The 23258-nt window shown below is 42.7% G+C and overlaps 1 protein-coding gene across 2 annotated transcripts; it reads right to left on the bottom strand.

Moving 5' to 3' along the window:
• Positions 1-28: 28 nt before the first annotated feature.
• Positions 29-16710, bottom strand: dlk2 (delta-like 2 homolog (Drosophila)). Of its 2 annotated transcripts, none has more exons than XM_078160735.1 (6): positions 15625-16710; positions 8002-8111; positions 2510-2567; positions 2007-2137; positions 1779-1923; positions 29-1696 (listed from the first exon to the last, which is right to left on the bottom strand). In XM_078160735.1, exons 2-6 carry the CDS (start codon positions 8081-8083, stop codon positions 928-930), a joined length of 1185 nt encoding a protein of 394 aa, XP_078016861.1. In that variant the 5' UTR covers positions 8084-8111; positions 15625-16710; the 3' UTR covers positions 29-927. The 2 variants fall into 2 exon arrangements, with proteins under 2 accessions (XP_078016861.1, XP_078016860.1); XM_078160734.1 differs by lacking the exon at positions 15625-16710 and adding an exon at positions 10298-10524.
• Positions 16711-23258: the final 6548 nt, after the last annotated feature.

Below are 23258 nucleotides of genomic sequence, written 5' to 3' on the forward strand. Positions count from 1 at the left end.
TCAGGAATAAGGTGGATAGAGTCCAGGATGAAAAATGCTGATGTCACCTTTAATACAGTGAAGACGTGGACAGACAGCTCTGTGACAGATGGATTTATGTGTGTTAGTTTGTTCCAGAGTTTAATGACAGAGACTCTGAGGTCAGAGTTCATGTTTGCAACACAGAGAATAAAAAACATTTGTTTTGTTACCATGACAACCAGTAGCTGGTTATCTTAGCTTAGCATAAAGACTGGAGACTGTCCAAAGGGAACGACCTCTGGAGGTCACTGACCAACATGTTGGTTTAGAGTGAGAATGTTCATGTGTTGATGAACGCATCACTTCCTGTCTCTGAGCTGCTGACAGTCGCAGCGTCAGATAATAAATTAACTCTTTATAAGCTGGTCCAGGTTATTATACGAGTCTGTAGAGTTAAACACTGTCAATAAAGTTCATTCAATTTGTTTCAAACAACAAAGTATGTAAAACATTCTGTCCATCTGATCACACACATCTGTGTCTGTCTCCAGGTGACTCCAGGAGTCTCCAGGTGTTTCTAGAAGTTTATCACATGAATTTCAGAACTACAGAAATACATCACTGAGTTCACTCTTCAGTCTCCAGGTTTTTACAGGTGTCTCAAGGAGTCTCAAGGTGTTTCAGGTGTATTAAACAGCAGCACAAAGCCTTCAGTGTCTCCTGTGTGATGTCTGATAAATGTCCTCAAGTGATGTCTTTTGAGTCAGCGTCTGGGGGGCGGAGTCAGAGTGGAGTGACACCTTAGCAGCTGCAAGTGCACTGTGGGTGATGTAGGCGTCAGGTTCTGACTGTGGAATAAATAGAGGATCTCTGGTTGTTGTTTGTGTCACATGATGAATGTAACATACATGATGATGATGTCGCACATGAACAGTTCAGGCTCCTCCCCCTCTGTGTTTGTTTTCTCTAAATGACGTCAGTGTTTAGTTTCTTCTTCTCTGGTTCTGCTACGTTCAGGAAGCTGATCTGACACTCTGGCTCGTCCTGTCGTGCTCGCCGGCCACTCTTCTGTCCTCGCTGCTGTGATGATGATGATGATGATGATGATGTGAGTGGCCAGAAGGGGGCGTGGCCACAGTCCCTGCAGTGACCCTGCAGAACAAGGGCAGCGGTCAGCACCACCACACCCAGCGTCACCCCTGCCAGCACCAGCAGGACAATAAGCTGGACATCCGACAGGCCGCCACCGCCACTGCGCTCACTCACTGTCACCTTTAACAGCCTGTCGCCATGATGACTGCCGTTCCTGCTACCAGTGGTGTTGTTCCTCTGGGTCTTAGCCCCACCTCCTCCTCCTCCCTCCCACCCCAGCGTCGTCCAGCCGGGCTCGTGGCTCCTCAGTGGCGTCTCGCAGGTGGCCCCAGTGTAGCCGAGTCGGCAGACGCAGTGGAAGCCTCCAGCGCGGTCCAGGCAGCGTCCGGCGTTGAGGCAGGGCCGGCTGGCGCAGTCGTCTAGGTTGACAGTGCAGAAGCGCCCAGTGAAGCCGTCGGGGCAGATGCAGGAGAAACGGTTGACGCCGTCCAGGCAGGTGGCGCCATTGGCACATGGCTTCATCAGGCAGTCGTCCACGTCAGTCTCACAATGCAGCCCTGTGAAGCCCACCAGGCAGCGACACACCAACTCCGCCGCAAAGCCGTCAGCGTCCTCGCACAGACCACCATTCTTACAGGGAGACCTGGAGACAAAACACACAAAGAAGAAACGTGTTCACACTGATCATGTGACGGCGCCGAGGGTTAATAATGAGCCTCTCTGACCTCCTCTGGTGACACGGGCCAGTCTTCAGCTGACAGTCTCGGCCGTGGAAATCCTCAGGACACAGACAGCTGTATTCACCGCTGTCCTCCATTACACAGGTCGCTCCGTTCTGACATGGCTGCCGCTCTGAGCACGCCATCAGGTCTGAAACATCAAACATTAAACATCCCCTCACCTGTTGGCCCAAAACGTTTCCACCTCTGACCCATACAGTAAACAATGCTAACCTTTGTCACAGAAACGCCCCGCCCAGCCCGCCGCACAGCTGCACTGCCACGGCTGCTCGCAGGAACCATGAAGACAGCCAGGCATTGGCACACAGCGCTCACAGCGCTCGCCGTCCCAACCAGGGTCACATCTGTGGACACAGAGACGGACAGAGACACATTATGATCCTCTGCAATGTCTCCACTTCCTGCCGGAGGATCTGGATGTTTTTCCAAACCAGGTGAGAAAAATAATCCCTCCAGAATGTTCTGGGTGTCCGACCAGCTGGACGCACCTGAAGAACCTCTGCAGGGAGGAGTATCCTGACGAGTATCCTGATGTAGGTTAGGGTTAGGAAAGTTACGTACATATGTAAGGTTACATAGATTAGGTTCAAGAAAGTAAAGGTCCATACTTCACATAAAGTTACGTAGATCAGGGTTAGGAAAGGAATGTCATGTATTTAACAGTGGATTATTGATCAGCTGGTTATTGATGAGTGGATTATCGATAGACGTCTCACCTGCAGACTCCGTTCTCGTCACAGCGACTGTTGGTGACATTACAGCTGCAGTCACTTCCTGCAGAGAAGAAGAAGAAGAAGAAGACACAGACGAGGTCAGACCTGTTCGTTCCCATCAAACTGATGAGCAGCTCATGAGGTCAGAAACCTCAGCTGCTGTGTAAGATGACCAAGATGATCGCCGCCGCCCCTTAAACCACGCCCCCCACCAGCACAAGACAAACCCACCAACGCTGTGGTTATTTGAGCTCTGCGGCGCCACCTGTAGAGACTAAATATGAGGTTGAACATAACAATAATCCACTTCATCTATTTACTGTTTTATATTATACACTAAGATGTGATGTCACCCTGACCTGAACCTTCACCGCCACTCACATTAAAGACTGCTGAGCATGCTGGGAGTTCAACCAGCAACCAGCAACACTCCCACTGTGACCAGTGTGTCAGCTGTCGAGGTCTCTGGTGAGACATTAGCAGCAGACACTTTGACCTCTGACCTGCGGCGGTGGGTCGGCCACGTGTCTGTCTGCCTGTCAGAAGGACAGCTGGACAAACAACAGTCAGACTCACAGTAGAGACAGAGTCCACTGTGGACACACGTCCTCACAGTCAGGATGCAGACTGTGAGGAGGCTGCTGGGTCACTGTGTTACTGTTTGTGCTCCTGATGGAGTCTGAGTGTCCCCTGTATGTGATCCACCAACCAGCACTCACTGTAGAGAGAGAAACACTTCGTCTCCTCACGTTAAAACAGCTCAGCTAACTAACAGAAGCTGATGGAGAGTTATAAAGTTCATATCAAACACAGTTTGTCTTTATATTGATGTCGAATTAATAAGAACACTGTTGACATGTGACGCCTTTTATCTTGTCCTTCTACAGTCACGTGTTTTCACTGACACGTGCGGATTAGTTAAAATATCAGATTATTTAAAGGAGTTTGCCGTCATATTTTCCACCAGGAGCAGGACGGGAAATAATCTCTAAAAGAATCCAGCTGGACGGTGTCACACTTCAGCCTCTTTACAGTGCAGGTGTTCATTAGTGAGCGCTCCACCTGACAGGTGACACCTGCAGGTTACTGCACAGCTGTAATGTGAGCTGGTCTCAATCACAGTCTGAACAAAGTCCAAAGAGACTGAGGAGGGATCTGTCCACAGGATGGACAGACGGATGTCGTGTTGAGCGTGGAGGTGTTTCCAGGTGTTTCCAGGTGATGCATGTGTGACACATGTTTTATAAACTCTCCTCTGAGGTCTGATAAATGTCGTAAATTGAGTACTTTTCTTTCAAATGAGAAGCTGCTGGCCTTAAACTCATCGTGTGAATAAAGACAAAACAAGATACAAGATAAGATAATATAAACTTAAGATAAGTTAATCCCTTACTGATCTGCAGAGGATAAATAAGTATAAATTAATAAAGATAAGAATAAATAAAATATAAAACTCTCAGAGGAAACAGTTTGAACTCAGCTGGAGAGATTAAAAAGTAAATTCAGGAGGTCTGTGTTAATACTGGACTTTCCCAGCAGCACTTGAACACCTCCTGTGTAATAGAATGAGTCAGTGAACGCATCACTTCCTGTCTGCAGGTGGTTATCAGAGGCTGATGGTTCATATTTAGAGCGGCGGCCATGACCTCTGACCCCAGGGCTCCGAGCGCAGGTGAAGTGAATCCGATGGTGGGTTCAAGTGTTGGTCGGAATGTGGGAGTATTGTTTTCAAAGGAAGTCCTGACAGAGAGACAACAGGCTCATCCTCGGAGCTCTGACCCGGGAACGCTGGGAACGCTGGGAGCAGCTGAGGGGGGGTGTTAAGTGTTATGTGAGAAGACTCAGACGGCAGCGAGCGCAGGGTTAATCTGACAGCTGGGGGAGTCCGGATTAACGGAGAACAATAAGCTGCCGAGCGCCTCTGAGCGCGCTCAGTGAGGATCCACATCCGTCCAGCCCCGAGTCAACGACCAGGATTTACTGCGCCTCATTCAGGAGCTCCGGGGCTTTACAGACTCTGTAAATCAACAACAACAGGTGGGGGGGAGGAACACCGAGGGGCCGGGGGTCACCAGGGACCAACTGGGACCATCAGAGAGCTACAGGGGCTGACTGGGAACAACAGGGGCCATCAGGGCCCAACAGGGACCATCAGAGAGCTACAGGGGCTGACTGGGAACAACAGGGGCCATCAGGGCCCAACAGGAACCATCAGGGACCAAAAGGGACCATCAGGGACCAAAAGGGACCATCAGGGACCATCAGGGGCCATCAGGGACCAACAGGGACCATCAGGGACCAAAAGGGACCATCAGGGATCAAAAGGGACCATCAGGGACCAACAGAGACCATCAGGGACTATCAGGGACCATCAGGGACCAACAGGGACCGACAGGGACCAAAAGGGACCAGCAGGGACCAAAAGGGATCAAAAGGGACCATCAGGGACCATCAGGGATCAAAAGGGACCATCAGAGACCAACAGAGACCATCAGGGACTATCAGGGACCATCAGGGACCGACAGGGACCGACAGGGACCAACAAGGACCATCAGGGACCATCAGGGACCAACAGGGACCTACAGGGACCAACAGGGACCATCAGAGACCAAAAGGGACCATCAGGGACCATCAGAGAGCTACAGGGATCATCAGGGACCATCAGGGACCAACAGGGACCAAAAGGGACCATCAGAGACCAACAGGGACCATCAGGGACAACAGGGACCATCAGAGACCAACAAGGACCACCAGGGCCCACCAGGGACCATCAGGGACCACCAGGGACCAACAGGGACCATCAGAGACCAACAGGGACCATCAGAAACCAACAGGGACCATCAGAGACCAACAGGGACCAACAGGGACCATCAGAGACCAACAGGGACCACCAGGGACCAGGGAATCATTCAGTGAGTCAGTTAGTCAGTCAGTCAGTGAGTCAGTCAGTCAGTGAGTCAGTCAGTGAGTCAGTCAGTGAGTCAGTCAGTCAGTCAGTCAGTGAGTCAGTCAGTGAGTCAGTCAGTCAGTGAGTCAGTCAGTGAGTCAGTCAGTAAGTCAGTCAGTCAGTCAGTGAGTCAGTCAGTCAGTCAGTCAGTGAGTCAGTCAGTCAGTGAGTCAGTCAGTGAGTCAGTGAGTCAGTCAGTGAGTCAGTCAGTCAGTCAGTCAGTGAGTCAGTCAGTGAGTCAGTCAGTCAGTGAGTCAGTCAGTGAGTCAGTCAGTAAGTCAGTCAGTCAGTCAGTGAGTCAGTCAGTCAGTGAGTCAGTCAGTGAGTCAGTCAGTCAGTGAGTCAGTGAGTCAGTCAGTGAGTCAGTCAGTAAGTCAGTCAGTCAGTCAGTGAGTCAGTCAGTCAGTGAGTCAGTCAGTGAGTCAGTCAGTCAGTCAGTCAGTGAGTCAGTCAGTCAGTCAGTCAGTCAGTGAGTCAGTCAGTCAGTCAGTCAGTCAGTGAGTCAGTCAGTCAGTCAGTCAGTGAGTCAGTCAGTCAGTGAGTCAGTCAGTGAGTGAGTAAGTCAGTGAGTGAGTGAGTGAGTGAGTGAGTCAGTCAGTGAGTCAGTCAGTCAGTCAGTCAGTGATTAAGTCAGTCAGTGAGTCAGTGAGTCAGTCAGTGAGTCAGTCAGTGAGTCAGTGAGTCAGTCAGTCAGTGAGTCAGTCAGTCAGTCAGTGAGTCAGTCAGTCAGTGAGTCAGTGAGTCAGTCAGTGAGTCAGTCAGTGATTCAGTCAGTGAGTCAGTCAGTCAGTGAGTCAGTCAGTCAGTCAGTCAGTCAGTGAGTCAGTCAGTCAGTGAGTCAGTCAGTCAGTCAGTCAGTCAGTGAGTCAGTCAGTCAGTCAGTCAGTCAGTGAGTCAGTCAGTGAGTCAGTCAGTGAGTCAGTCAGTCAGTGAGTCAGTCAGTCAGTCAGTCAGTCAGTCAGTCAGTGAGTCAGTCAGTGAGTCAGTCAGTCAGTCAGTGAGTCAGTCAGTCAGTCAGTCAGTCAGTCAGTGAGTCAGTCAGTCAGTCAGTGAGTCAGTCAGTCAGTCAGTCAGTCAGTCAGTGAGTCAGTCAGTCAGTCAGTCAGTCAGTGAGTCAGTCAGTCAGTGAGTCGGTCAGTGAGTGAGTAAGGCAGTGAGTGAGTGAGTGAGTCAGTCAGTCAGTCAGTGAGTCAGTCAGTCAGTCAGTCAGTGATTAAGTCAGTGAGTCAGTCAGTCAGTGAGTCAGTCAGTGAGTCAGTCAGTCAGTCAGTCAGTGAGTCAGTCAGTGAGTCAGTCAGTAAGTTAGTCAGTCAGTCAGTCAGTGAGTCAGTCAGTCAGTCAGTCAGTGAGTCAGTCAGTCAGTCAGTCAGTGAGTCAGTCAGTGAGTCAGTCAGTCAGTCAGTCAGTGAGTCAGTCAGTCAGTCAGTCAGTGAGTCAGTCAGTCAGTCAGTGAGTGAGTCAGTCAGTCAGTGAGTCAGTCAGTCAGTCAGTCAGTGAGTCAGTCAGTCAGTCAGTCAGTCAGTGAGTCAGTCAGTCAGTGAGTCAGTCAGTGAGTAAGTGAGTGAGTGAGTGAGTGAGTCAGTCAGTCAGTCAGTGAGTCAGTCAGTCAGTGATTAAGTCAGTGAGTCAGTCAGTCAGTCAGTCAGTCAGTGAGTAAATCAGTCAGTCAGTCAGTGAGTCAGTCAGTCAGTCAGTCAGTCGGTCAGTCAGTCAGGCAGTGAGTCAGTCGGTCAGTCAGTCAGTCAGTCAGTCAGTGAGTGAGTCAGTCAGTCAGTCAGTGAGTGAGTCAGTCAGTCAGTCAGTCAGTGAGTCAGTCAGTCAGTCAGTCAGTGAGTCAGTCAGTGAGTCAGTCAGTCAGTGAGTCAGTCAGTCAGTCAGTCAGTGAGTCAGTCAGTCAGTCAGTCAGTCAGTGAGTCAGTCAGTCAGTCAGTCAGTGAGTCAGTCAGTCAGTCAGTAAGTGAGTGAGTGAGTGAGTGAGTCAGTCAGTCAGTCAGTCAGTCAGTGAGTAAGTCAGTGAGTGAGTGAGTGAGTGAGTCAGTCAGTCAGTCAGTCAGTGAGTCAGTCAGTCAGTGAGTCAGTCAGTCAGTTAGTCAGTCAGTCAGTGAGTCAGTCAGTCAGTCAGTCAGTGAGTCAGTCAGTCAGTGAGTCAGTCAGTCAGTCAGTCAGTCAGTCAGTGAGTCAGTCAGTCAGTGAGTCAGTCAGTCAGTGAGTCAGTCAGTCAGTCAGTCAGTAAGTGAGTGAGTGAGTGAGTCAGTCAGTCAGTCAGTCAGTCAGTGAGTAAGTCAGTGAGTGAGTGAGTCAGTCAGTCAGTCAGTCAGTCAGTCAGTAAGTGAGTGAGTGAGTGAGTGAGTGAGTGAGTCAGTCAGTCAGTCAGTCAGTGAGTCAGTCAGTCAGTGAGTCAGTCAGTCAGTTAGTCAGTCAGTCAGTGAGTCAGTCAGTCAGTCAGTCAGTCAGTCAGTGCGGCGAGCGTCCCTCTGCAGCTCTGTCAGCAGGTCAGACCTAACTGAGGTTCATTTACTGCAGCGAACATGTGACCAGGTGACCTTACCTTGACCCCTGCAGGGCGGGACGAGGACGAGGACGAGGACGCAGCAGCTCAGCAGGATGGCTGCAGCTCTGGCTGAAAACATGGCGGAGACGTTGGGGGACGGAGACGACCTGAGACAGAGGAGACAGACGTGTTGGATAAACACAAGGAGGCTCCTGAAAGGTGAGATGTCTCAGCCAGGTGTGAGACGCATAAATCAGACGACCTGCCGCCGCTGTGGGATCAGCTGTTAACACGTTTAACACTGCACGCGCTCACACACACTTCCTGTCCAGAATTCTTCCTGTTTACTGTTAAATCAGACCTCAGATCAGAACTGTGTCCCTCAGCTGGACTCATCAGGCGCTGACCTGCAAGTCTGTGATGAGGGCGTCCCTGACCCGTCTCTCTGACAGGAAGTTTAGCACCTGTTTGTTTTATTAATTTATTATTTACACTTTGAATCCTCGTTAAACGACTCGTTAGTCTTTAATTACTAAATGTTTTGATGCCGAAAGAAAAACAAATAATTATTTTCATTCAGTTAGATTTTAGTTGGAGGTGACATCACATGACATAAATCATGAATTAATTAAATGTAATTCAAGTAAATTCATTTGATGTAATTTTTAATTTAAATTAAATCAAATTGACGTAGACAATTAAATCTATTATTATCATTTATTTATTTATTCGAATGAATTAAATCTAAACCAACTGATTATTTTAATTAAATCAATTTGATGAACTAAAATAGAATTAAATGAATTAATTTACTGATATTTTAGGATGTTTGAGTAAATTTGATTCACTTAAATCAGGCTAATTTAATGAATTCATTGTAAGTATATTATTTGATTGAAATTATTAAATTAATAAATTTGTTGTAATATGACTGAATTTACAAAGATTAATTAAATGTAGCCTAATTCAAATCACTTATTTTAATGACATTTATTTGATTAATTATAACCAAATTAAATTGATCTATTTATTCATAATTCAACATTATTTGAGCTAATTTGGTTCAATTTAATTATTTTAATAATTCAGTGTAAGTAAATGATTTTATAAGAAGAAATTGATTTTATTAGTTCATTAATTTCTTTATACAGATTTATTAATTTCCTTAATTTATTCAAATTAACTAAATCTAAATCAATGTATTATTTTAATTAAATTAATTTGATTAACTATAATCAAATTAAATTGATTAATTTGCTGACATTTAACTACATTTGAGTTAATTTGATTCCATTCAATTAAGCTAAAATAATTAATTAAACATAGGTGAATTGTTTGATTGAAATTCGATTGCATTTCCAAAGATAAATTCAATGTTGCCATATTAGAATGATTTATTTTAATTACATTTATTTGATCAATTATAATCAAATGATATTGATTGATTCATTTATAATTTATTATATCTGAGTTAATTTGATGTCAGTTAATGTAAGTAAATGATTTGATTGAATTAAATTAACTTACATTCTGACTTCATAAATTTTATTTAAAAATGTATTTATTTCATAAATTTATTCAAATACATTTAATCTAATTTTTTTGATTAACTCTAATCAAATTAAATTGATTAATTCACATCTATTTTACTACATCTGAGTAAATTTTATTCAATTTCAATGAAAGTAAATTATTTGTTTGGAATAAATTAGAAAAAAAGGAATTTCATTAATTTCATGTTATTAAATTCACTTATTTAATTGATTCTATTCAAATTAATCAAATATTATTCAAGTGATGAATCACTGAGTCTGAGCTTTCACGTATCTGATTGGTTGACACAGCGTCTTGACAGATGATGTCACAGGATGTTGCAGTAGGAGTCAAGCAGTGCGGTGATGCAGTGGTTGTGAACGCAGCCTGCTCCTGTTCATCATCAGATTTGAGTAAATTCAAACAAAAAGTAAAACGTACACGTTGTAAACAAATTATTTGTGTAATTTCTTCACGACCTTTTGTTTACAGTTGAGTTTTTTGTTTGATTTCCTGTGACACAAACTTCTTGGACGTTGTTCAGGACATGAATACGTTACACTGCACGTTGGCGCCTCATTGGCCTTTGAATCTTACATTAACATCGCCACCACATCGGAGCGCAGACGCTCCTGTAAACAAATACATGTAAACAGGAGAGCTGCGGTCTCACCTGGTCCAAGATGGCGGCAACAGATTCCAAACTAACATACCGGCGGACGTCAACACGTCAGTGACATGGACAGGAAGTTCACCTGAGAGAGACACTGCACACCTGGACCTGCAGCAGCCAGGAGTGTTTCCAGCTTCCTGTTCCTACCTGCTGCTTCCTGTTTCTGTCCCCTCCTCCTCCTGCTCCTCCTCTTCCTCCTCCTCCTCCTCCGTCTTCTTCTTCTCCTGCTGGTTTGATGTCCTCAGATCTCCTCCTTGTTTCTCCCGTCAGACCTCGTCATGTTGTTTGTTTGTCTCTTCTTCTTCTTCTTCTTCTTCTTCTTTGTCCTCCTCTTCCTCCTGCGTTCAGCTTCAGTCTGTTCAGCCTGTTGCTGTAGTGACGGACCCTCGGGGCACTCTGCCCACACACTCGACTGGCAGGAGGCAGGAAATAACGAGCAGGATCATTTTTCCAGAGATTACAGAACAGGAACTGACATGCCTCGACTACTGACTGGCTGTGTGTGTGTGTGTGTGTGTGTGTGTGTGTGTGTGTGTGTTCACATACCAGAACACACACACACACACACTCACACACATCTTTTGTTTCAGTGTGTTTGCTTGAGAAAGAAAAGAATGAAGCGAATGTGTGTGTGTGTGTGTGTGTGTGTGTGTGTGTGAGTGAATGTGAATGGATAGCAACAGGTGGCCAATTTAATGCTTCAACATGGACACACACACACACACACACACACACACACACTTGTATTTGCAGATATAAGTCCTCTGTGTCCGTACCAGAACAAAATCTGTAAAAATATAATCTGTTTACTGAGCGGTGGAATGTAACTGAGAACATTTACTCAAGTACTCGAGTATTTCCAGTTTTATCTCCACCTCATCTCACACGTGAACGTTCGGGGCGCCTCACCAAAGGGCAGCCCCCTCACTCTGACATCTCTCCACTTCGTGCATGTATAGGTCCTGTTTGTGCATGTGTGTGTTCGGACCTGTGTGTAATTGACAAGCAAGAGTGAAAACATTGAATTTCCCCTCAGGGGGATTAATAAAGTAAATAAACTTAAACTTAAAATAAACCAATGTTCACACATATCGTACATAATCCTGAGCCACTCATTCCTGTATAACCCGTGTATGTTAAAGGCTGTGATCACGTGACCGACGCGCTGACGGGAATAAAGACTAAAGATGGAAGTGGTCCTATAAGGTCGGAGGTCGGGGCGTTTGATGGGGTATAAAACATAAAACCTTCTCCAGGACAAGGCTGCTTTGTGAACTTACATCGTCACCATGTTTCTTTACCTGAACCTAACCTCAGTAACTTTACATGAAATACATCATTTTACATTAAATGCTATGCAACTTTACATAGGTATGTATTTATACATAGCTTAACATAAAGTACGTAACTTTACATGAAGTGTTGTGTAACTTCACGTTGTCTTTACCTGCAGAGGGGAGGAGTTTAAATTATCGTACAGGATGTCTGAATCTGAATCTGAAAACTTCTGACACTTTTCACACAGTCGGACTGTTTATGTATAAATTCATAGAATTCCAGATCTTGAAGGAAATAAAAATTCCATACACACACATGGTCATGTGAAACACGCTTTCACAGGTCATGAGACACAGATGTTTCTGACGGTAGGTTTAGACACGTCAGCAGGTCATCAGCTTGAAGTGACGACTCTGTCAGTGAAGAAATCGTAAAGAAAGTGTAAAGAAAGCATCAAGAAAACGTAAAGACAACATAAAGAAAACATAAAGACAACATAAATGAAACAAAGAAAACATGAAGAAAACATAAAGAAAGCGTAAAGAAAACGTTAAGACAACATAAAGAAAACATAAAGAAAGCGTAAAGAAAACGTTAAGACAACATAAAGAAAACATAAAGAAAGCATAAAGAAAATGTTAAGACAACATAAAGAAAACATAAAGACAACATAAATGAAACAAAGAAAACGTGAAGAAAACATAAAGAAAGCGTAAAGAAAACGTTAAGACAACATAAAGAAAACATAAAGAAAGTGTAAAGAAAACGTTAAGACAACATAAAGAAAACATAAAGAAAGCGTAAAGAAAACATTAAGAAAACGTAAAGCCAACATAAAGAAAACATAAAGCAAGCATAACGAAAACGTAAAGAAAACAAAGAAAGCGTAAAGACAACATAAAGACAACATAAAGAAAACATAAAGAAAGCGTAAAGAAAATGCAAAGAAAACACAAAGAAAACGTAAAGAAAACGTAAAGAAAACATAAAGAATACTTAAAGAAAACATAAAGAAAACCTAAAGAAAACGTAAAGAAAGCATAAAGAAAGTGTAAAGAAAGCGTAAAGAAAATGTAAAGAAAGTGTAAAGAAAACCTAAAGAAAACGTAAAGAAAGCATAAAGAAAGTGTAAAGAAAGCGTAAAGAAAACATAAAGAATACTTAAAGAAAGCGTAAAGAAAGCATAAAGAAAACGTAAAGAAAGCATAAAGAAAGTGTAAAGAAAACATAAAGAATACTTAAAGAAAACGTAAAGAAAGCATAAAGAAAGTGTAAAGAAAGTGTAAAGAAAACGTAAAGAAAGCATGAAGAAAACGTAAAGAAAGCGTAAAGAAAACGTAAAGAAAATGTAAAGAAAACATAAAGAATACTTAAAGAAAACATAAAGAAAACGTAAAGAAAGCATAAAGAAAGTGTAAAGAAAGCGTAAAGAAAACATAAAGAATACTTAAAGAAAACGTAAAGAAAACATAAAGAAAACATAAAGAATACTTAAAGAAAGCATAAAGAAAACGTAAAGAAAGTGTAAAGAAAACATAAAGAATACTTAAAGAAAACGTAAAGAAAACATAAAGAAAACCTAAAGAAAATGTAAAGAAAGCTTAAAGAAAGCGTAAAGACAACATAAAGAATACTTAAAGAAAGCGTAAAGACAACATAAAGAATACTTAAAGAAAGCATAAAGAAAACGTACAGAAAGTGTAAAGAAAGCGTAAAGACAACATAAAGAATACTTAAAGAAAGCGTAAAGAAAGCATAAAGAAAACGTACAGAAAGTGTAAAGAAAGCGTAAAGAAAGCGTAAAGAAAATGTACAGAAAATGTAAAGAAAGCGTAGAGACAAACAAAGACAAACTTTACAGAACATCAAAACTCTTCAGTGCGTTAAAACAGACTGAATCAAATGTTTCTGTAACCTGCTGGGACTCAGCTAAACGCTGCTGGTGCCTGAAACTGAGCCTGAAATTCATTTTTTTAAATGGGGGATTGTGTAAATCAGTTTGTGATTCTCATCTTCATCTATGTTCTCTGATCATCTTCACGCTGTGGAGGTGACATCATCAAACAGCGATGGCCAGACGTGACAGGAAGCTGAGACCAGCTGAGAGCGGCTGAATCCAGAGCGCCACAACAAAGGAAACATTTCAAAGCGTCTCAGGTGTTTTCAGCTCTGACAGGTCCGACTTTCAGAATAATCTACTCACAGGAACGTGTGTGTGTGTGGGGGGGGGGCAGCTGCTGCCATGGCAACCAGAAGAGGAGGAGGAGGAGGAGGAGGAGGAGGCTGGTCAGCAGGGACGGGACGCAGAGTCACAGCTGCTTGATGTTTCTGAGAGTTTCATTAGAGTGAAACTGAAACGTCCTGCGGGCCCAAACACATCACAGCGTGAGCTAGAGCACGTTCACCAGCCGATATTTTACACGTCTCTGCCCAGTGACATCACAGCTCGCCGTTTTTCAGTGAGTTTTTCTGTTGATTTTTGGAATCTATATTTATTTTCATTATTTACGTTGTGATGTAACTTCCTCTCATGTGATCGTGTGTTTTCACCCCAGAGTTCTTCAGCGGGGTCAAAGGTTAGACAGCTCAGTGTGTGTGTGTGTGTGTGTGTGTGTGTGTGTGTGTGTGTGTGTGTGTGTTCAGGTTTAAACTGGGCTCAGTTGTGTCACTGGGGCTTTGAACTGGGTCAACTGGATCTTAGACTGGACTCCACTTCAGTAGAGATGATGTGTTACAGTCCACTTCCTGTCAGCTGATCTCTTAAACGTAAACAAGAAACCAGAGCGGCGTTCAGCTCAGACACAACGTAACGTAACGTGTATTTAAACTGAGACGGCGGTGCGTTAAACATCCTGCTGCGTGACGCAGGCGCTGACTTTTGGTACGGTGGAGTTTAATTTGACATCATGGGAAATTTACGTTGACATCGCCAAAGAAAATGTGAAATAAAACCAAAAATGGTACGTAGGGTAAGTGATGCTGATTGGGTAACACAGTTACACCATTTCAAAGAAACATGTCATTTAACCTGAAAACAGAGCTAAACGATGCACAGCTGTTTGTAATCAGCTGTGAGCCTGAAGACAGAAACTAACGTTCACTTCATGTAGAGGCGTTCAGTGGAGGAGGACGTGTTCAGATCCTTCACTGGAAATTAATATTTAAATATTAATATCAATGTGATGCTCTCGCCCTGATTGTTTAATGACCTCAGACCAGAAAAGACAGCTATGAGCTGTGCTAACACAGGCTACACATCGTTAGCTCTACAGCTAGAAATAAACTGTGTAATGTTAGCATTAAAAAAAATAAAGTAACATTAGCATAACAGATAAAGTAATGTAAGCATTAGAAAATAAAAGAGTAATATTAGCATTAAAAATAAAGTAAACGTTACAAAATAAAGTAACATTAGTATAAAAATCATGTAAGTGTTGAAGGTAAAGTAGCATTAGTTTAAAAAAAAGTAACTTCAGAATAAAACAGAGTTAGCACTAAAAAATAAAGTCAGCGTTGCAAATAAACTACCATTAGTATAAAAATCATGTTGGCATTAAAAATAAAGTTGCATTGGAGTTACAAAAATGAAGTAATATTAGCGTAAAAAAAAAAGTTACTTATAAAAGACACTACTGTTAGCATAAAAAGTAAAGCAACATCAGCACATAAATCATGCTAGCATCAAAATAAAGCATCATTAGCACAAAGAAAAAAGTTTGTTATGAAATAAAGTAACGTCAGCATTAGAAATAAAATAGCATTAGTATTAAAAAATAAAGTAAAATTAGTATAAAAAAGAAATTAAAGAATTAAAAATAAAGTAGCATTAGCATTAAGAAAATAATGTAATGTTAGCATAAAAAATAAAGTAACATAAAAATAAAGTAATATTAGCATTTAAAAAACCTGGTTGCCATGGAAACACTTTAAATGTTGCTAGAATAAAACGTAGACGCCGAGTTCTGAATGCTGCAGAATAAAAATCCTCTGACAGATGTAAAATGGCTCCTCAGTGTTTTCAGCTGAACGACGTTAAAGTAAAAGTATCAACGCACAGAAAACGTCCGTGTGACTCAGACATGTTCACTTATGACATCATGATGTGACGGTTCCTGATGCGTCAGCAGCTCGTTCTCTGTTCTTCCTGTTTAAAGGTTCAAACAGTCGCAGCTCAGAGAATAAAGTTAAGTTCTTACCTTCAGCTGACGCCTCCTCCTGTTTTAATGTCACACTGCTCCTTAATATTCAGTTCAGTGTGTGTTCGCTCCTGCCGCCCTTCAACACACACACACAAACATGCATCAACACACACACATGGACACACACTGTGCTCCTCCGCAGGTTATTTTAAAGAGTGTTTGAAGCTGCAGACGGACGACAGGAGGACCCGTCCTCCACCCGCCCTCCCTCTTCATTTAACACACTCCCTCTCTGCAGGCTCCGACACACACACACACACACACACACACACATACTGCAGTGTAACTGTGGTGTTAAATGAAGTAACACACAGAGTACACAGTGTGTGTGTGTGTGTGTGTGTGTGTGTGTGTCAGGTGTTAATGAGTGTTGATTGTCACTTTTAACACGTCGACAGTTGAAGTCAAACACGTGTGATGTCGTGAATGGAGCTGATGGTCCACGTCCTTCATCCTCTTCATCACACTGTGACATCATCTTCCTCCAGACTTGTTACAGTCTCACACAGGTCTGTGAGACAGCGGACAAATACACCTTTCTGTTTTGTGTTTTTTTCTAGTGTGTCACATTCAACATCAAAAACAGGCATGAAAACAGTTCAGTAAACAGCAGCACGGAGGCCTGTGACAACTTTACAGTGGTTCCTTCTTTTTCATATCTCTAACTGATTCAGTCCTTCAGACTCGGCGCAGACTGATTTGGATCGATGTTTGAACGCTGCTTGGACGGAGATGGACGGTATTTTGTGGCGGCCCGTCGTTGCATCTCACCGGTCAAGGGGCTAAAATCAACACGTTCACCTGGGCGTTCTATTTCTATCACTGCCGATCAGAGCAGGAGCCGATAAATACTTGTGATTACTGCCGAGTCTTTTGACCCGGGTGTGAGTGCTAAGTTTCCCAGATGTTAGCGGGTGTTAGTGTATTGCAGTGAGAACAGGGCGTAAGAATCATCAGTCGATTGTTCAGTTTGTGGCTGCAGCCTGTTGGTGGTGCTACAGTCATTTTACGTTTGGTTGTGTGTTTCTGCAGCAAATCTCTCAAACTACTGCACCAATCAGCCTCATACTTTGTGTGCACATGTATGACTGTATGCTCACGGACCTGTCGTAGTCACTGTGTTTCACAACAGCTGAAAAACCTGTTTTTATTTAAAGTTGTGTAAACACATCCTCAATCCGATAAATATTAATGTGACGCTCTCGTCCTGATAGTTTTACTGACCTCATCAGAACAGAAAAGACAGCTAGAAGCAGCGCTAATGCTAACACAGGCTACACATTGTTAGCTCTACATGTAGAAATAAACTGTCTAACATTAGCATTAGCATTAAAAAGATAATGTTAACATTACAAAGAAAGGTAACAATAGCATAAAAAGTAAAGTAACATTAGCATTAAAGGAAATGTTAGCATTAAAAATAAAGTAGCATTAGCATAAGAAATAAAGTAGCATTAGCATTAAAAATAAAGTAGCATTAGCATAAGAAATAAAGTAGCATTAGCATTAAAAATAAAGTATCATTAGCATAAGAAATAAAGTTACCATAATGAAACTTCTTCTTCTATTCTGTAATTGACTGCTGACTCCTCCCCCCTCTGAACTGGAGCCGCAAGTTTACAACAAAACAACAAACCTTAGCGTCTGCTGCAAGGACACATTTTGTCCTTTGTTATGATGTTGTGATCCATGAATGTTACAAACCGTACGAGATGAAGAAAACCTCATTTTCATCATCGTCACCTCCATTTTAACAGTAAGGGAGCTGGGAGGGAAAATTCCACCAGTTTAGTTCTGTCCTTCAGCAGCGTTGTACCCGGAGTGTTTCAGAAGCAGATCGTTTTGCTGCCTGATTTTTTTGCAGATTTTGTTGATTTGGTCATTTTTCCGTGATATTCGTGTTTCTGCCCTCGGTGAGTCGTCACTCTGCAGATTTAATGTTTGTTGTTGTTTATTTCTCACTTTGTCATGCTGCAGATAAATTGAAGAATCCACTTCTGAACAACGTGGATCAAAAGATGTGTGTGTGTGTGTTTTAGTTATTAAAAATATCTTCATTATTACATCAGACCTGAGACGTGCTGCGGTTAGAACATTCTAGACGATGAGCTCAGACGGCAGAACGCTGTCGCCTGGTTCCATCAGTCTGACTGTGAGCTGCTGGTGTTGATATCACCTGGTGACGTCTTTTTGTCTGCAGGAAGTGTTTTGTTCTCAAGGACTCTCTCTCTCTGCCTGCTTTGTGTTCACAGCCTCGCTCGTCCTTTATCCAAAAACTGCCACATTACTCCCGTCCTGGCCTCCCTACACTGGCTTCCTGTCAGCTTTAGGATCCAGTTTAAAATCCTTGTTTTAACATATAGAGCCCTTCATGATCAGGCACCTGAGTATCTGTCTGACCTGCTGCATGTATACGCTCCTAGTAGGACACTTCGGTCGGCCGATCACGGCCTGTTGGCAGGTCCTCACACTAGGCTCAGAACTAGAGGTGACCGGGCCTTTGAGTCCATTGCGCCCAGATTGTGGAACGTCCTCCCACAGGATCTGAGAGCGGCAGCGTCTGTTGAAGTTTTTAAGAAGCATCTTAAAACCTACCTGTATATGCAGGCATTCTTTAACTTGTCTTAAGTGATTTAGTTTTGCAACAACTGCTGCTGTTTCATTTGTGTCTCTGTATTTCTGTTCTCTCTGTGAGAAGTGCTATACAAATAAATTTTACTTAATAACTTACCCAGAATGCTTTTCTGCTTGTTCAGGACTCTGATGATCCACACAGATCTGTAACATCTGATCTGTGTTTCAGCTCCCAGCAGGCCGAGCGTGTTTGTTAGAGCATCAGATCTGACTTTAGATCAGCAGACGCCCGTCGGCCCGGCAGGCTGAGACTCGTCTTCGCCTGAACAAACTTCTCCAGGTGAAACTGAGGGGGACGCCTGACAGACGGCATGCTGGGAAACAAGAGGAACTGTCTACAGAGAAAAAGTCCTGATGTTCTGATAAGAACCTGAATATCAGCAGACTGAAGACAAAACGAGTTCCTCTGGTCTGTGAATGAGGAGAACACGTCTCCAACTGTGTTTAATACAGGCACCCGAGGGACTCCTACAGTCCCCTAAAGACCACCAGAACCACCTGAGGGACTCCTACAGTCCCCTAAAGACCACCAGAACCACAAGGGACTCCTACAGTCACCTAAAGACCATCAGAACCACAAGGGACTCCTACAGTCACCTAAAGACCATCAGAACCACCCGAGGGACTCCTACAGTCCCCTAAAGACCATCAGAACCACCCGAGGGACTCCTACAATCCCCTAAAGACCATCAGAACCACCCGAGGGACTCCTACAGTCCCCTAAAGACCATCAGAACCACCTGAGGGACTCCTGCAGTCACCTAAAGACCACCAGAACCACCCGAGGGACTCCTACAGTCACCTAAAGACCATCAGAACCACCTGAGGGACTCCTGCAGTCACCTAAAGACCACCAGAACCAGCCGAGGGACTCCTACAGTCACCTAAAGACCATCAGAACCACCCGAGGGACTCCTACAGTCCCCTAAAGACCATCAGAACTATGAGGGACTCCTACAGTCACCTAAAGACCATCAGAACTATGAGGGACTCCTACAGTCACCTAAAGACCACCATAACCACCTGAGGGACTCCTACAGTCCCCTAAAGACCACCAGAACCATGAGGGACTCCTACAGTCCCCTAAAGACCATCAGAACCACGAGGGATTCCTACAGTCCCCTAAAGACCATCAGAACCACGAGGGACTCCTACAGTCCCCTAAAGACCACTAGAACCACCTGAAGGACACCTACAGTCACCTAAAGACCATCAGAACCACCCGAGGGACTCCTGCAGTCCCCTAAAGACCACCAGAACCACCTGAGGGACCTCCAGACCATCCTTGATGACCACTGGGACCTCCTTAAACTAGGAGAACCTCTAAAGGACCATCAGAACCACCACAGAGCTCCTAGAACCTCCTGATGTGCCTCCAGAACCGGAATCAGCAACCTTTACAATCAAGAGGACGTCACAGGCTGTTGGTGATCAGCCGACTCTGAGTATTGATGCTGTATTGATGATATATTGATGATAAATAGATGATGTATTGATGATGTATTGATGATATATTGATGATATGTTGATGCTTTATTGATGATATATTGATGATAAATAGATGATGTATTGATGCTGTATTGATGATATATTGATGATGTATTGATGCTGTATTGATGATATATTGATGATAAATTGATGATGTATTGATGATAAATTGATGATGTATTGATGATGTATTGATGATATATTGATGATAAATTGATGATGTATTGATGCTGTATTGATGATATATTGATGCTGTATTGGTGATATATTGATGATGTATTGATGCTGTATTGATGATATATTGATGATAAATCGATGATTTACTGATGCTGTATTGATGATATATTGATGCTGTATTGATGATAAATTGATGATGTATTGATGATAAATTGATGATTTATTGATGCTGTATTGATGATATATTGATGATATAATGATGATATATTGATGATAAATAGATGATGTATTGATGCTGTATTGATGATAAATTGATGATGTATTGATGCTGTATTGATGATATATTGATGATATATTGATGCTGTATTGATGATATATTGATGATAAATTGATGATGTATTGATGCTGTATTGATGATATATTGATGATGTATTGATGCTGTATTGATGATATATTGATGATAAATTGATGATGTATTGATGCTGTATTGATGATATATTGATGATATATTGATGCTGTATTGATGATATATTGATGATGTATTGATGCTGTATTGATGATATATTGATGATAAATTGATGATGTATTGATGCTGTATTGATGATATATTGATGATGTATTGATGCTTTATTGATGATATATTGATGATAAATAGATGATGTATTGATGCTGTATTGATGATATATTGATGATGTATTGATGCTGTATTGATGATATATTGATGATAAATTGATGATGTATTGATGCTGTATTGATGATATATTGATGATAAATTGATGCTGTATTGATGATATATTGATGATATATTGATGCTGTATTGATGATATATTGATGATAAATTGATGATGTATTGATGCTGTATTGATGATATATTGATGATGTATTGATGCTGTATTGATGATATATTGATGTATTGATGCTGTATTGATGATGTATTGATGATGTATTGATATATTGATTCTGTATTGATGATGTATTGATGATATATTGATGTATTGATGCTGTATTGATGATATATTGATGATGTATTGATATATTGATTCTGTATTGATGATGTATTGATGATATATTGATGTACTAATGCTGTATTGACGATATATTGATGATATATTGATGTATTGATGATATGTTGATGATAAACTGATGATTTATTGATGCTGTATTGATGATATATCGATGTATTGATGCTGTATTGATGATATATTGATGATGTATTGATGATATATTGATGTATTGATGCTGTATTGATGATATAGTGATGATGTATTGATGATAAATTGATATATTGATGCTGTATTGATGATATATTGATGTATTGATGCTGTATTGATGATGTATTGATATATTGATTCTGTATTGATGATGTATTGATGATATATTGATGTATTGATATTGTATTGATGATATATTGATGTATTGATGCTGTATTGATGATATATTGATGATGTATTGATTATGTTGTGATGAATCTGACTGATCATTAAACATCGTGTCACAGGAAGTGAGGGTCTGAGCTTGTCACCTTGCTCTGAATGCAGCTGGTTGATGTGTGGACTTAATGTGTCATAGCTCAGATACTGTCAACTTCGGGAGGAGGAGGGCGGGGGGGGCTTTGATTCACAGCCAATTATAACACCCCCCTTCCCCCCCTCCACCCACTTGTCTGTTTCCTCCACAGTTTCACAGCTGGCCTGTAAAATGTGTTTATGCAGACAGTGAAGCATCATGGGAAGTTACAGCTCTCCACTGATCAACACTGATCTCCGTCTACAACATGTACTGATCAATAACCAATAAGTTGTTGATCAATAACCAATAACCAGCTGATCAGTAACCAATAACCAGCTGATCAGTCTCTTGTGTTTTCACCTGGTTAGTGTTGTAGTTCAGCTGTAACCTGATCTCTCTGTGACCACGTTTGGAAGCTAAATCTGACCGCCGTGGTGGCGGGGGAAGGGGGGGGGGCATGGTTGGGGGTGTTGAGGGGTTGATGAGGGTCTAACCTGCTGAATGAAGTGTATCAGGAGCAGCTGCTCTGAACCACCTGCCCCACAATGCATCAGTGTTTATACAGGGACAAGAATGGGGGGGGGGGGGGGGGGGGGGGCAGCCTTGACCCCCTCCCTCTCTCACCGCAGCAGCTGAGAACACCCCCCCCCCAGTTTAAATGTTCAGGAGTCACATGTGTCCTTTATTACTTCCTACCTCTCTTTTCTGCTCACTGCTTTCTGCTTTCCTTCACTCCTTCCTTCATACTTTTATTTACCTCCCTAGCCTCTTGTTTCCTTCCCTAGCTCTAAACAGCCTTAACTTCCAACTTCTCTTTAATTTCCCTTCCTACCTCGTTGTTTCCTTCACTGCTCCCTTCTTCCCTCTCCTACCTCGTTGTTTCCTTTCTTACTCCATTATTTTCATTAATTTCCTTCCTTCTTTCTTTTAAAACCTTCCTTAGCTCATTATATCCTTCACTGCCTCCTTTTTTTTGTTATTTTCCTATATCCTTGTTTGCCTTACAGCAACCTTATTTCCTTCCTTACCTCCTTGTTTGTCTTACTGCTACCTTTTTTCCTTACCTGCCTCATTTCCTTCACTGCTTCCTTCTTTTATTTCCTTCCCTAGCCCCTGGTTTTCTCTTACTACCTCCATCTTTCTTTAATCTAACTCATGTTTCCTTCCCTATCTCTTTGTTTCCTTCTTGAAGGTAATAAGTGAAGAGATGGGGGAGGAGATGAGAACGGAGGAGACAAGGAGATGAGGTGATAAGGAGATAAGGAGATGAGGCAGACTGTCACAGTTGACCAGACAGTTTTCTGTAAGTGATCAGTGATTGATCTGAAGTTATTGTCTTTGTCTCGCTGATGTTGGGATGGTCGTTTGGAGGGACACCAGCAGCTGCTGGGACTCAAACCAGTGACATGTCCTCCCATTCCTCCCATTCCTCCCATAGCTGTCATGTCAGAGGACAGAGGGAGGATCTGCATTGTTGTGGAGCAGCTGGACATTGTCTTCGTCTTTCCACCCTGCAGGGAGACGATAATCTGTCCAACAGCTATGTGCGCGCGCGCGTGTGTGTGTGTGTGTTTCTATCCTTGTGAAACCTGTCTGAGCTTCAGACAGAACTGAGGAACACAGCACACGACCTGCAGACAGAACTGAGGAACACAGCACACGACCTGCAGACACAACTGAGGAACACAGCACACGACCTGCAGACACAACTGAGGGACACAGCACACAACCTGCAGACACAACTGAGGGACACAGCACACAACCTGCAGACACAACTGAGGGACACAGCACACAACCTGCAGACACAACTGAGGGACACAGCA

The sequence above is a fragment of the Epinephelus lanceolatus genome, chromosome 17, assembly GCF_041903045.1.
Source record: "Epinephelus lanceolatus isolate andai-2023 chromosome 17, ASM4190304v1, whole genome shotgun sequence".
Classification (NCBI taxonomy): Eukaryota; Metazoa; Chordata; class Actinopteri; order Perciformes; family Serranidae; genus Epinephelus; species Epinephelus lanceolatus.

Excerpts from the sequence above, each read along its gene's own strand:
- dlk2 (XM_078160735.1), bottom strand. The coding sequence starts at position 8,083 with ATGTTTTCAGCCAGAGCTGCAGCCATCCTGCTGAGCTGCTGCGTCCTC. Across the intron at positions 2,138-2,509 it reads GACGAGAACGGAGTCTGCAG|ATGTGACCCTGGTTGGGACG; the intron begins GTGAGACGTCTA and ends CTGTGTCCACAG. Across the intron at positions 1,924-2,006 it reads GGGGCGTTTCTGTGACAAAG|ACCTGATGGCGTGCTCAGAG; the intron begins GTTAGCATTGTT and ends TTGATGTTTCAG.